Below are 15,896 nucleotides of genomic sequence, written 5' to 3'. Positions count from 1 at the left end.
AACATACACTCACACACACACACACACACACACACTCTCACTCCCTCAATCTCAGAAGGCTCTGGGTCTGTAGCTGGGAGGGCTGAAAACATACTCACACACACTCACACACACACACACACACACACTCACAAACACACGCACGCACACGCACGGTTATGGGCTGCAAAGGAATTGCTCTTCTGGGATCAATAAAGTTGTCTGAAACTGAATCTGAATATATCAAAAATGAAAGAAAATAGAAAATGTAGAGAACATGCAGGAGGAGTGAAAACACGCACAGAGACGCGCACGCACACACACACACACACACACACACACACACACACACACACACACACACACACACACACACACAGTGACCAGCCTTATTTTCACTTCCCACCCATGGTGCCTACCACCTGAGAGATAAGCCGTGTGTGTGTGCGTGTGCGCGTGTGTGTGTCTGATACTGTATGTTTTTACCATCACCATCTATCCATGTTCATAATTAGGGGTCCTTCGCTGTAAGCTATTGTTAGGGATCCTTATTGTTATTGATGGTATTATTATTATTTTTCCTGGAAATGATTGAATATGTTGAGTTCCTGGACCCCAAAGTGCTACAAATCAGCAGTTGTGCAGTGATAGACCATGAGTATCCAGGCCACAAAGAGACACCACCATTCGACCCTAAGTGGTGCTATAATAAGGAATTTGGCAAACAATGCTGGCATTTCCAGCCAGTTGGACAAAAATGTATGAAACTTAGTACCCTTATATCATTCCTCAGGGGAAACAAATTTGCTATTTAGACCAATAGTCTCCGCCAAGATGGATTTGGCTGCAGGTTGAACTTTTGGCAACATTGATAAAAGGTTTATTCTCATAAACACTGGTCTGAAATTTTATAGGGACCATAAAGTATAAGTTCTCAGAACTTTTTACAACAATGATGGACTGGTTTGGATGATGGACTCGTTTACAATAAATGGACTGGGCATGAAGACACATCAAAACACTCCCATGTTGCACCACGCCAAAGAATATGCAGATATCCCCAAAAAACAAGGACATTACAGGCATTTTAAATTTGACCATTTTGGCGCAAAGCTAATTGTTAATGCTAATAAGGCACTTAAAAGCCAAGATCGCTTTACCTGATTAATTTTTGTCGCGACAAATTTAGCACTTTATGCTAGCTACTACAGTGCCCATTCTAAAGGTGCACACAGCGCCCTCTGGCTGCTAGGTGGTATATAGCATTGTGCACGTGGTAAATGTGTGACACAATCTGCTGGGTTAAGAGATGACTGCAACAGTTCCGACCGCAACAGTTCTGACCTCAGTTTATCTGACTCCTTCAGTTCATCTGACTCCTTCAGCTCATCTGACTCCTTCAGTTCATCTGACTCCTTTAGTTCATCTGACTCCTTAAATTCATCTGACTCCTTCACTTCATCTGACTCCTTCAGCTCATCTGACTCTAAGTTCATCTGACTCCTTCAGCTCATCTGACTCCTTCAGTTCATCTGACTCCTTTAGCTCATCTGATTCCTTCAGTTCATCTGACTCCTTTAGTTCATCTGACTCCTTCAGCTCACCTGACTCCTTCAGCTCATCTGACTCCTTCAGTTCATCTGACTCCTTTAGCTCATCTGATTCCTTCAGCTCATCTGACTCCTTCAGTTCATCTGACTCCTTCAGCTCATCTGACTCCTTTAGTTCATCTGACTCATTCAGCTCATCTGACTCCTTCAGTTCATCTGACTCCTTTAGTTCATCTGACTCCTTAAGTTCATCTGACTCCTTCAGCTCATCTGACTCCTTCAGTTCATCTGACTCCTTCAGCTCATCTGACTCTTTAAGTTCATCTGACTCCTTCACTTCATCTGACTCCTTCAGTTCATCTGATTCCTTCAGTTCATCTGACTCCTTTAGTTCATCTGACTCCTTAAGTTCATCTGACTCCTTCAGCTCATCTGACTCCTTCAGTTCATCTGACTCCTTCAGTTCATCTGACTCCTTTAGTTCATCTGACTCCTTAAGTTCATCTGACTCCTTCACTTCATCTGACTCCTTTAGTTCATCTGACTCCTTCACTTCATCTGACTCCTTTAGTTCATCTGACTCCTTCAGCTCACCTGACTCCTTCAGTTCACCTGACTCCTTCAGTTCATCTGACTCCTTTAGCTCATCTGATTCCTTCAGTTCATCTGACTCCTTCAGCTCATCTGACTCCTTTAGTTCATCTGACTCCTTCAGTTCATCTGACTCCTTCAGTTCATCTGACTCCTTTAGTTCATCTGACTCCTTCAGTTCCTTGTCTCCCCTGTCTCAACCCTGTCTGATCGTAAGACCCCATCTCATTATTTACACCTGTTGTTATTCTGGGTCAGCGTCTGTCTCGGTGTGTCAGTCTGCTAAGTAGCTTCTGTCGGCCCGTCACCCGATCCTCCTGACCTCCTTGCTCCACCCCTGAGAGAGGCCCACTATGACAGGACCAGAGGAAGAATCACACACACTTGCGTTTAGTACATACAAATGTTGTACATGGACACACACACACACACACACACACATGCACGCAGGCGCGCACGCAGACACACACACCTCCAGTGCATGGAATGGATGCAAGCTCACTTTCTCTTCCATTCACAGACTGGGTGAGATTAATGACCAAACAGGCATAGAATGTCTTAAGAGTCCCAACATAATACTGTAACACTATAAAATACCCACAAAAAACATCACAACAGCACCTACAATTACCTGGAACTTTGTCAGGGTGTTTGAATGTTGGCAACTTATTTAGACCTGATCAGGTTGTTGTTTGGCCTGAGGAGTATGCTGTCATTTCCTGTTTTGACTCTGTGATGATCACATGTCAAACATGACCGAGGATCGCTTGCACTGTGTCTATCAGTATTGTATAGACTGGGCTCACTGTTATATGAGCACAGTCCGTGATACAATACAACACATCCTACTTTACACCCCGGCGGGTAATTGAATAAATACTTTACTTTCCAAGCATAATGCTCGAGTGCAGACCTAGGTATCTAACTGGGGGATTCACAGTCTACAGGGCTGCAAGTCAGGTTTCTCCTGCTAGTTAGAGTAGTTGTGCCTGTCGGCGTGGGGGGGGGCGGGGGGGCTACAGAGTACTGACTACTGAAGCTTCAGGTTGCGAGGCTCGTGTTATACTGTAGGCTTACACTGCAACATAGACCTATCTGCTTGGATGTATGTGTGTGTGTATGTGTGTGTGTGTACCTATGTGTGCATGTGTGTGTACTGCATGTATACGTATATGCATTTGTATGTACTGTACAATATGTGTATATGTGTGTGTGTGAGGTTAAGTGTGTACACACACTAAATATATACTGTATGCATGTGTATTTGCTGAATGCGTAAAGTACAGTAAACACACTCAATGTAAACACACACATCACATCTGGTCACATGTGTGTGTGAAACAGAGCATGCACTTGCTAAATGGACGACCCATACAGTTCCATACTGTACGTCACACAAGAAAGTAATGTGCTCTTCCTCCCTCCTGGTATGCGGTACGCGTAGCAACTCGCCAGCTCTCATACATAACTGAATACCCAACAGAGCTGTTACTTTTAATGTTTACAACTGGGACCTCTTGCCACATAAAACTGCCCGTCAGACAAACAAAGCACTACACAGCCCAGGCCAACCAGGATGTGATGTATAGTGATATGATTCATAAAAACCGATGTGAAAGTGGACAATGGGAAATGACTTAGGGCTGTTTGCACACTCCCATTGCTAACTCATGACTAAGAGCTGTTTGCATACTTCCACTGCTAACTCATTACATAAATAATGACTTATTTTCTTACTGCCTTCTGACTAGAGATAAGTAATTGATATTAATATGATGTCTGATACAACTTGGTATTTGCTTTCTATCTGAATACTGACTGGATTTAATGACGTGACAAAGTATGATCACAGGTGATACTTAACGGCGAACTGATGAGTGTTTCCTGTCTCTCCAGATCTTACAGGTGAATCTAGTGATGTCCATCCTGTTGTACGTCATGTTCCTCGCGTACCTCTATGGTATCCAGGCAACCAACATGGACCGCCAGCAGAAGCCCAGTCAGGACCCCATCAATTCCCTCATCATCAAGCTCCTCCAGGCTGACCTGACCAGGGGGCGGCCCAGGCACAACCAGAGCCAGAGGGAGGGCAAGGACCTCAAAGCCCAAGATAAGCTACCCCCGCTGGGCCTGCCCGACTCCAGCGCCCCCCTAGAGGACGTGAACTCCCCAGAAGGACGAAGCTCGCTCCACCAGCCGATCACCTCTCTTTCCTCAGAGCTGCTGAAGCAGCACAAGCGCTACAACTCCCCCCGTGTGTTGCTTAGCGACCGGCTCCCCCTCCAGCCCCCGCCCCTTTACCTCATAGATGACTATGTCGTCAGCTCGGACGGGACCAATAAGACGGGCGCCCGCAGGAAGCGCTACGCCGAGCACAAGAGCTACCGCGGCGAGTACTCGGTGTGCGACAGCGAGAGCCAGTGGGTGACGGACAAGACCAACGCGGTGGACATCAGGGGGCGTCACGTGACCGTGCTGGGACAGATCAAGACCAGCGGCACGGCGGAGGTCAAACAGTACTTTTACGAGACCAAGTGTCGGAACGCCAAGCCCTACAAGAGCGGCTGCAGGGGCATCGACGACAAGCACTGGAACTCGCAGTGTAAGACGTCGCAGACGTACGTGCGTGCGCTCACGCAGGACAGGACGACCGTGGGCTGGCGCTGGATACGCATAGACACTTCCTGTGTCTGCGCGTTGTCACGGAAACACCGCAGGACATAAACAAAACGACCACTGAGATCTCTTAAGTGATAGCATTCCTTTTTTTGGGGGGTGGGGGGGTGGGTGGGGGGGGGGGTGGGCTGTACATATAAATTATTATTTAAATTATATGAAATGCATGTAGTTTATACATGTCTATATATATGATGTATAAATATATTTGTGTTATTTATTGAAGTCTTCATCAAAGGAAAATCTATCCCAAAAAAAAAAGAAAGCTATGAACTCATTAGAGTGATGCCACACCCCGTAGCTGTGGGGGCGTGGCCAGACGACGTGCCTTGACCAAGCATGGGTGCAGGGGAGAGGTTACGACATCACACAGGACACAGCTGTGGTGGTCAGCTGACACAGAGGGCCGTTCACCAAACACACATACATACAGTTAAATTAACACACAGTATTCCTTACCGAGCTGATTACGTACATCAGTTTCTGTACCTCCTCCTTTGTTGACAAGGAACATGGTTCGATTGTCTTTTGATGAACATTGATATTCTGTATACTGATATACCCAAAAAACGCATGGGATTCGACGGATGTCTATTTCTGTAACTGCTGGTTCGCTGTCTCGACCAGACACAGGACAGGACCCCCTAAGACCACTGGACAAGTGTTTCATTGTGTGATTAGTGACTTTTCTATCAAATGTACATTTATTAACTGTAAGGTCTTGAACAAGAGGGGGGGGGGTTGTACAGTCTTTCTGCCTTCATATCTGAGCTGTACGGACAAGGTCATTTGTCTCTGTGGGTCAGAAATAAGTCCACTCCTCCCTGTGACCTGCACGGGCTCCGTTACTCCGATCTCCCATAGATATCAATAGATCACTTATTGTTCACTTTATGTATCTGAAGTTAGGATTCAGCTCAGTGAGGCTCATCCAGACCCTTTGAGACTGTAGTCGGTCATAGAAGTAAATAAAGTACGGAAGATACACAGAACTCAGAATGCGAATACTGTATGAAGAAGGACTGGGTTGGAGATGAGATGATTAAACCCTATTAAATCCTGAATTACCACGGAAGCCCAAAAAATACTGAACTCGTGACTGAGTGTAAAGGATTGTTCTGTCCCAAATTCCTGAGTATTAACTGCAGGGGAGTGTTGGCGTGAGAGGAGAGAGCCTGCTGTTTATGTGGCACAGCACAGACCTTAAAGAGAGAGCTTGGAACAGAGACAACCCATTCAATCCTGTCAGACAATATCCCGACTGAACCATTTGAGCCAGAACTACAATACCCATCATGCAATGCCAACCACCTTTATTATGAGGTGATTTGTCACTAATTATCTCTGACCTAAGCTTCTCAGCACATTGTGACCAATCAGACACCTCTTTCAAACCTTCGTTAACCCCTAACCCTCTGCTCCAGGCCGCAGTCTCTGTCCCTAACCCCACCCCTCAAGATGATGTAGCAGGTGAGGGGAAGAGACGGCGGAACGTGCCGTGTGTAATGACACAGCGGTCTTACGTCGGGACAAAGCTGCCTTAAGGAGATGTACATACGTGCAGAGCTGGGATTTGTGGCGTAATCTGCCCTCTGAGAGGGTTTACCACTTGACAGGCTGAGGGGGGTGAGGAGCTCTTCAATGCGCTAGCTGGGACACTATAAAAAGGCCGGGCGTGTTTCTCCATTGTGTGCTAATGTAAGAAAAGCCCGCGCTCTCAGCGTTGACATGCTCAGGAGGTGAAAGGCTGAGAGGGAAGAGGATTGTAGGAAAGTCTCACTCTTAGACTTGAATACCCACTTGAGGAAAGGGTCCAAGCTAAAGCACTAGGTGTCAATCCTGTGCTGATATCAATGGGAGATCTGCAGGAGTTGTAAGTGCGGGGGCTCAGGAATCCAAAATGGCAGCCGGACCAAGAGCTATAAAGGGTATCCAAAGACAAGCCAACAGAGGATTAAATGGCCCAAGGGCGGCTCAGTCAGAGTAAAACTCACGGTTAAACTCTAGATTTGGCACTCGCCAATCGAACAGGAGGCCCTGAGCTAAGCTGCAGATCTGTGAGCTGACCTGAACGGTCAACTCATACGCTAGACTAAAACTTCGACAAGCAAACATTCCAAACCTTTTGCCAAATATGGTCACCAATATACCCAACATGACTTTAAATGGAAATGTCCGTTCTGCTAATTCTAATTCTATTCCGACCATCCTTCAAACTCAGAATATTTTTAAATTCATCTCTCACAGAAAACACAAGCTAATACAGTTCACAGAGGCGAACGCAGCTGACAGAGGTCAACACAAAGGGAGAGCAGAGAAACAGATGTGGCGCCAAATAAATCTGAACGGTTAAACCGGTGTGGATCTTAGTACTATATTATGTTGATGTTGGCACCGCTAGACAGCATCTGCCCCGAACGTCTGAGATTTACAAGCTGATAATAGACCGTTTGTGTACATGGACGAGGAGGCGTCGAAACTGTAGGCTTTAAGACCTTAGAGGGCCGGGAGTGAGCAGGGGAAGGAAATGAGAGTGGATCTATACAGAGAATGACTTACAGGTGAGGCTCCTAGGGTGTGTGAGTCCAGTTCTCTTGTGCTCCTCAGTGATAACAGCTGGGGGTGAACTGACGCTCCAACGCTGACCACCCACTCGACTCTGTGTGTGAGTGTGTCTCTGTGTTTGTGTAATAACCACAGCTCTGTATGTATAGTGTTCTAGAAGATCTACACAACAGGATGTTTTTCTAGTGAACTCTCGGTACACACACACACACACACACACACACACACAAACACTGTCTTTCTCGGGACCCTGACCGCACTGCCTTTTCTGCAACAAACACCAATGCACATTGACATGCCTGAGACCTGGAAGCCACACACACACTACGGAACTCCGAAACAACACAACAGAACTCAACAGAACTCACAACCAAACAGAACTCGTACAATATTACAGAACTCAAAAGACTCAAACGGAATCCAATCGTGTATAGCACAGGACTGTATCCTGAACAACCATACTGTATACTGTGATACCGTACTAGGTTGTTGAGTTTTAACGTTTCCCACTTTTTTGGAAATTGTGTTGATATGCCCTGCTGTTGTCATGCAAACTGTACGTAATTGTTGCTGCTTACGAGACCCTCTTAGCCAGCATGGTGACCATTGTTAAGCTGAAACCAATGCATTTACTGAAGCAAGGACTTTTGCTTCTTTATCGCTACCCTAGTTCGTGGCTATTTGAAAGAGTAAGAAAAAGGAAGAATGTGCCAAAAACACCACATTTTAAGGAAAATCGAAAAGATATTTGTGTACCCCGTACCCTTCCTCGCCCCTCTCTCTCCAGGCTGTGCAAGACTGAAATTAATGTGACAAAACAGATCTCTATTTTAGTAAAAAAATGACTTGTCTGTTGGATGTTTGTTGTTCAATAATCGTTTTGCTGGCTGGTGTAACTTTCCCAGCTGTTCCTTGTATGTATGTATGTTTGTTAAGTTTGACAAAAGCATTTCCCCTGCCGCTCCTGATCTCCAGTCTGCTCTGTCGACATAGTACACTAATGATACTTGAAGGAGCACAGATCTCAGAGCAGCGCTTAACAGACACTCTATCCTCCACCACCAGAAACAGCCTGTATGTGTGAAACATGTCCAGTGTCTGAATAAACATGACTATGTTTTATATAACTGACTTCATCTAATGACTGTTATTGTAACTGTGTTTTTATACTGTAGATCTCATAGGCTGGTTTAACTACAGTAGCTTGCACTATTCATGCTCTGGTCCACCTGATATGCGCTTGCTAGTGTTTATCTTGGAGATTGGGTCCCTTTCCCACGTCCCGTGAGAGAAAGAGAGAGAGATGGAGAAAGTGAGGGGTGGGGGGGCGGGGCAGAGAGAGAGAGAGAGAGAGAGAGAGAGAGAGAGAGAGAGAGAGAGAGAGAGAGAGAGAAAGAGAGTAGCTGGAGAGATTGTGACCTCTACTGCAGTGGAGGGACACGTAGATACTCCACACTGCTTGACATGTTCCCACAAATCAAATGTTATTTTAGTCCCTGATGGAGTCAGGGTCAAAGCCTGGGTAGTGTACAGTATGGTATACCAATCCCATACAAGTCCCAATTTGGTCCAGTCCCACTCTCTGGTCTAGTTCCATAATACCCTAGACTCAGCTCCAGCCCCAGACACAGCCCCAACTCTAGCTTTAGCCCCAGCCTCAGCCCAGTCCCAAAACCTAGGCCCAGTCCCAAACCCTAGCCCCAGTCCCAAACCCTAGCCCCAGTCCCAAACCCGAGGCCCAGTCCCAAACCCGAGGCCCAGTCCTAAACCCTAGTCCCAGTCCTAAACCCAAGCCCCAGACCCTGTCCCTATATTACCTTATCCAATCCACTGTTCCAGCACCCTTGTTCCAGCATCCTTGCCATAACCCAAGGGATTGGGGTCAGACGTTTCTCCAATTAAAGTATCTTTCTAGCCCTGATAAGCTCAGAGTGCACCCCTTTCACCCTCTGGATGGCCAGGGGCAAAACACTAAAAGGAGGATGTCGAAGCGAGCAACAGAACTTTGCTAACCTATAAATAAGTGGTGTGTCAACGCCACAGAAGGCCTGAAATAACGGTGGACAATAGTTAATGAGGACATAAGCCTCTTGCGGTGCAGTCTTAAGAGGAGTTAAGACCCATCCCCTAAGACCAAAAGGCTGGAAGGACTCCCTCATGACAGGGGCACTAAATCGTTATTCCAGGTCAACTGACACCTTGCAGAGGTACTCTACGTGCCGAAGAGATTAGAGTGCATCTACACCATTCAGATGAGACCAGAGAACACAAAACAACAAAGTTATACTTTAACATGGTGGGAATTGGGATAAATAATTATGTATACTGTATATACACTGTAGCAATTGTAATTTCTGCCTCAATAGCGAGGAATTGCTTCTGAAATAGAATAAATTGTTCCAGCATGCTTATCTGCCTGTTATAAGTAGGCTGAGACATACCAGCAGGCTTTCAAAAGCCATTCAGCATGAAGGAAATTCTTATGAGAAATGAATGAATCCTTTGAAGCACTGAAACACATCACAACTCATTAAGTTTGCCTTGCTGATCTTGTATCTAATGCAAAAAGCACTTAGTTTTCAGAACTCCAGGAATACAGTGTTCTCTCAAGCCATGCCTGGATCATTCAGTGACGCAATGATCCCTCGAGCCATAGTAGGACACACTACAGTATGCTACGAGACGGCATCCTTGTGGTGAATGTGAACTTGGGGAAGTCTTTTGAGCAAACAGAAATCTTTTCTTCTTCGTGTAGGTTTCGATGTTGTGTCCTCCCCCTCCCCAGGCTCGGGGCCGAGGGGCTATCCTTTTACCACCCCGAGCCTGGGTGAGAGGTCACCCGGGCTATATATCCGGGCACAAACAGAAGTGAATGTCTAGAATGTCTATCAAACTATCTCACATTCATCGACTCACCAGTCTTGACAAACGCATGTTTTGTAACACCATCTACACTTGTCCTCACATTGCTCCCAGGTGATTGGACGAGCCCTTGTGTTTCAGGTTAACCGCAGGCATAGGTTACCTCTGACTCACCACACCGCCCTCACAGTCACAACACTGAGTCCTGACCCCTGACCCCTGACCCTAACCAGTGTCCCATGGGACTCACCAGGCATAACTCAAAACCTAACCTCTCTCAGTAAAGGGTCAATCCTTAACGCAAACCGTACAAGCATGGCCTAACGAGGGATGTTGTAGCTTTACATCCTCTTGGGTGCTTTCAAACAAGTGATGCTGTAGGCAACATTTTCAAATTGCTGTAGCCTCAAGATAATGTAACATTTTACATGCCCAAAGGCATGGGTATGAGACAAGAAGGGCATTATATAGGCATACCTCAGTATCAAGGAACAACGTGGACTATTTAAATCTCAATAAATTAGATTATTTTCAAGAAATTAGATTTATTTTACCAACACACTAAACAGCCGGTAAGCAACCCATTCCGCCATAAACATCCTATCCCATGTCCGGCTACGTCCTCTCACTCACATAGCGCTGTCTCTGTCCCCTGCTAGTGGACGCCTCAACAGCTCCAAAACCCACTGGGACAGTCCTGGACCTCGCTGAGGGGTCATGACCCCAGGGGTCGATGTTCTGAACCAGTGGGCTGACCTGTGTGCAGGGCCAATACTCTCCAACATTGAATTCCCCTTGGACTGTGATTAGGGTTTGGACATTTTAGTTGAATTTATTGATTTAATACAATTTAATTAATTAATGAATTAATTAATTAAGAAACACATACTGTATACAGTCAGAACAAAATGGCTTCCTGATCAGTTCAGCACTGGAATCAAGTACAGCATGCTGAGCCTATAGCAAAGAAAAACTGTCCTTCTTTGGGCTCCTCCAGGCCCAGAGTTGAGTGACCCTGATCTGGGCCATGATCTCACCCAGAGGGCCTCCAAGCCTGGAGCCGGCCTCTCCATCACCTCCTTGGCGCGGCCCGGCTCTTTATTAGTGAGAGAGTGGCACTTCTGTCAAGCTGGCGCTGAAATAGCTCGCGCGTCGGACACGTGCCGTCACGCTATATGACCGGTCGCTGACCGCGTGGCGTTAAGAGGGGCAGAGGCGAGGTAGAGAGGACACCGCAGAGCGCTACTGAACACTACAGAGACACTGGACCTGGCGGGACAGGTGAGCCAGACCACCATTCACTGTGTTGGGTTCACTGCATGAAGAGAGACTGAGGAGAGTCCAACTGCTTAGGAGTCTGACATATGGATATCTGCGGCTGTTACACTCAAATATATTGAGGGGGCATTGTCTTGTCATTGTTTGGATGGTACATGGTGTTCTGGTACAGAACTATACTAAAGTAGTGTGTGTACCATCGTCATGCTGTGGCTGAGAGATGTACATGTACCTATGCTGTCTAGGCTTCAAAATCTTTTTCTACAACGGAGAGTTTGGATACTTGATTCTGATTGGCTAGCAGCCGTGGTAAAATACTCTGTAACCCACGGCTGCGACCGCATAACAATTAGTATTAATGCGCCGTCAATCTCATTGACGAGGCCATTGATAAAATCAAGCGGTAGGCTATGCTTTGCGTAGCAACCACTCGCAGCAACCTCGCCTTTTTCGTATCCTATTACAAAAACGCACTCATCAGTCCGACTCCAACACTTCCACACCCCTACCAGCAAAAACGAGTGCTCTGGAGAACTGTTTTAATAACTCCGCTATCGCGTCGGGCCTAACAACGCCCCGTAGCTGTGGTAAAATCCCCTGTAACCCACTGCCTCTCGTGGTCAATTGCCTAAATAGAGCATACTGCTCTGTTGTTGCTGAATGTCCTGCTATACAGTATCTTGAGCAGTGTAGTGTGGTACAGTAAATATTGAATAGGTTCACCATGGAACCACGATGGAGTCCATTCTAAGCTGTTCTCTGGGACCTGTCCTATTGCAGGATGGCTCACGTGAAGAGGTTTCAGGGGATCCCGATGTCTAAGGTACACTGGTGGGGCTTAGCTCTTATCTATCTGTTTTTATCTAATACAGAACCACTGTAGTCTAGCACCATTAAAGCGCGGAGTATAGGCTAATACACTGGGAGTCTCCTCTGAGGTATGAGCTGAGCAGTGAGAGGTGTGTGTGTTCAGTAGAAAGGTTTACCTTGTGGTGTGTGTGTTCCTGTGTGTAGTCTATGAGAGGGATTTGTAAAGAGGAGGACTACGCCTTCCTGAGCGAGAGACAGAGAGCAGAGGAGAGGAGGGCAGAGGAGCCCAGCAGCCCGGAGTCTGACTGGAGCCACGGACGCCAGGAGAGGGTGGGCTTTCTATCGGACCGTCCATACACCTTCACTGAGCCAGCCTAAACATGCTGTATACTGTTACCACCTGCCCTTGTCATGTACAGTAGCTGTAACTCATCCTACTGTACATACTAAGCAGTACTTAACATACGTGGACTACTGACTGCGGTCCCCAAGAATAAACTACTAGAAGAAACAACCACCATAGCAAAATTTTAACTTTTTTTCTCAGACGTTATTAGTTAGGCTTTGTGATTAATGTAATCTGAGAGAAAATATTGTTATTTTAGCTAATTTACAGTTAATTTACATGTAATACGAAAATATACACTTTTCTTTAAATCTAAGAAACAGCGCTGGCCTCTGAGATCAACAAACTGCTCATACCACACACATATCTGTGCCCCTATCCCCCTGATGGCATGTGTGATACTTTAAATTAGGATCCATGTCAAACAGGAACTCAAATTGTTTTTTCAAAACTACATAGGCAAATTGTTTTTTCAAAATGACCCCTATACATTGCTTTTTAAATTGAAACAAACAGAAAACAATGACATGAAGTCATTAGGAACAAATTTGTTGACAAAGTCATGAAAAATTGGAATGATAAAATAAAGCACCAGTGACATATGACAAAAAGTATACCTCTGGGGTCTGTGACCGAGAGCCCCATTTGGTAGGATGAGGATTAACGGTCCCCTATTTACTACTCATCTACTTATTAGTCCCTTTTCAGTGCTTTTGCAGGCACATTTGGGTGCTTGGTGCTTGCAGACTTGGTCTCTGATGGGCCTTCTAACACTAACACTGTAACATCAGAATGAAAACCCATGCAGTCAGTTTTTGTGAGCAGACAAATTTGGAACACATGTTTCCACAAGCCATTCAGATGTGCCTCCAGTTCTGATGTCAGTCATTACATTACAGTCATTTAGCAGACGCTTTTATCCAAAGCGACTAACAATAATTGCATTTAACGTAGGAAAAGCCAATGTACTACTACTTGCCAGAACTCAGAAGTGCATCTTCTTTCTAAAACAAGTGACCAAGAGCATAATCTAGTGCTGAAGGCAAAGTGCAAGAATAGCAATCTAAAGTACAGTGCAATACAATACAATACAATAAGTGCTTAGGAGGGAGGATTGTTGTAGTACTTCTTGAAGTCTTCAGTCAAGTCAAGTCAGCTTTATTTGGATGGCACATTTACAACAGTTGGGGTTGAACCAAAGTGCTTCACAGGTAAGAAACAGAGCAAAAAATACATATAGAGAACATAAAAAGTAGTACAAAAGTACAAATACAAATAAGTACAAGGACTCAAATACAAAATAAAGTGCAGCAAATGACAAAATAATTTGTCAAGTAAAGAGAGACTAAAATAGCAACAGTTGGATTACCGGGAGGCAGGCTCAACTCTATTCAAAGGCCAGGGACAAAAGATGGGTCAGAACAGGACTCATTGGAACCTATACTGACCCCGTCTGAAAAAAACATGACTAACCATCCAGAAACGGCCTAGTGCATTTGCATTGCTTGAACTTCTGGAGGCAAGGGTGGAGTGGGAGTGGGGAGCAAGGAGCTCATTTGCATGTAGAGCTAGTGGACAGACACAGAAACGGCCTGTGGACAACAGGACTGAGACAGAGGAGGACACAGCCATGCTAGAACGCTTCATTAACTGTGTGGAACTTCCTGTGTGTGACGTCATGACTGACAGATCCGACGACGACAGGAGCGGCAACAGCAGGAGCAGGAGCGACAGAGGGAGCTGGAAGAGAGCAAAAAGGTACACGCACACACACACACACGCACGCACGCACGCACACACACACGCACGCACACACACGCACACAGGCACGCACGCACACACACACACACGCACTCACACACACGCACGCACACACACGCACAAACACGCACGCACGCACACAAACACACGCACACGCACGCCTACCGTACGCACCATCAACCTGTTTAGCATTTAGTTAAAGGATAGGTCTGGTATTTACTGTATAAATAGCGGACCTGTTCTTTAAATGATACCACGTTTCCGCATAACTCAGGACTGCCATTTTCCAAGACCATCGGTCACTAATGAAGCGCATTACTTTAATTGAGCTTGATTGCTGTAATGGTGATAGCGCCGAGAATGGACTTTTCCCGTCCAAAGCAAACACAGACAGGGCAGCCCTGGAGCTCATCTGGCTGCTGTTTCACACCCAGCTGTAGCCGGGCTCCAGAGGGACTTCTAGAATCACTTCCCTGTGTGGGGCTCCGGTTCACTATACTGTATACACCGTTAAGCTTATCAGGCGCTCTGCCCTGATACACCCACCCACACACACACACACACACACCCACACACACACACACACACACACATACTGTACACACACATGCGCGCACACACACACACACACACACACACACACACCAGCATGGCATCCAGCTGTCTGTGTGTGTGTGTGTGTGTGCGCGTGTGTGTGTGTGTGTGAGAGAGAGAGAGAGAGAGAGAGAGAGCTGCGAGCGGCCATCTCTGCTCCGCTCTGATAGGAGACTGTGAGGTCAGCGAGGGACAAGCCTGTTGTTGTTACCATTGCTGTGGAGGATTCCAGTCTCACACATCTTTAACAAGAGCGACTTGAATATCTGACACATGGCCATCTCCACAGTGCTGACACCTCAACGGGGGTATGACCTCACGCCTGTCAACCTTTGAAAACTAGCCAGACCAACTCCAGACACCTCCTAATTGACAGGGGCAATAACATATTCCTCAATGTTTTGTTATTGGGCCAGATTCTGACCAAAAAAAAAAGAAAAAAGAAAAACTTTTATCCTGATGGAGTTGTTTTGATGCCCTTTTCCACCAGAGAAGAAAGGACAGGCTGTTCTGGCCATGCTGTGAGCATTTAACTGTGGAGGAAATGGTAACAGCTTTCAGTCTCGCAGTCCCCACATGTGTCGGGGAGGCGAATGCGTGGTGTTCAAGACTGACAGTAAACCTACTTGGCTACATCTGCTTCCTTCCTCTCCACATGCTCCCGCTCCCCTGACACGCTTATACTACACACACACACACACGCACACACACACGTGGGCATACACACACACACATACGCACACACACACACACTGGGCTGGGCAGCATGAAAGAACACATCCGTGTCATTGATGACAGACGGCGTCCGTTGAGAGAGTGACTGTGCTCAGTTTCTCATGTGTATCCCACCTGAACCCATTATCATCCATCACACACACACCAAA

The 15,896-nt window shown here is 46.2% G+C and overlaps 1 protein-coding gene across 1 annotated transcript; it reads left to right on the top strand.

Annotated features, from left to right (window-relative positions):
- Window positions 1–4,022: 4,022 nt before the first annotated feature.
- Window positions 4,023–4,844, top strand: ntf3 (neurotrophin 3; the record flags this gene model as incomplete). The annotated part of the gene is made up of 1 exon (XM_084447995.1): window positions 4,023–4,844. The coding sequence occupies exon 1, from the start codon at window positions 4,038–4,040 to the stop codon at window positions 4,842–4,844; it is 807 nt and encodes a 268-aa protein (XP_084304121.1). The 5' UTR covers window positions 4,023–4,037.
- Window positions 4,845–15,896: the final 11,052 nt, after the last annotated feature.

The sequence above is a fragment of the Borostomias antarcticus genome (genome assembly GCF_949987555.1).
Source record: "Borostomias antarcticus genome assembly, chromosome: 13".
Classification (NCBI taxonomy): domain Eukaryota; kingdom Metazoa; phylum Chordata; class Actinopteri; order Stomiiformes; family Stomiidae; genus Borostomias; species Borostomias antarcticus.
This window is presented reverse-complemented; position numbering and strand designations above follow the sequence as displayed.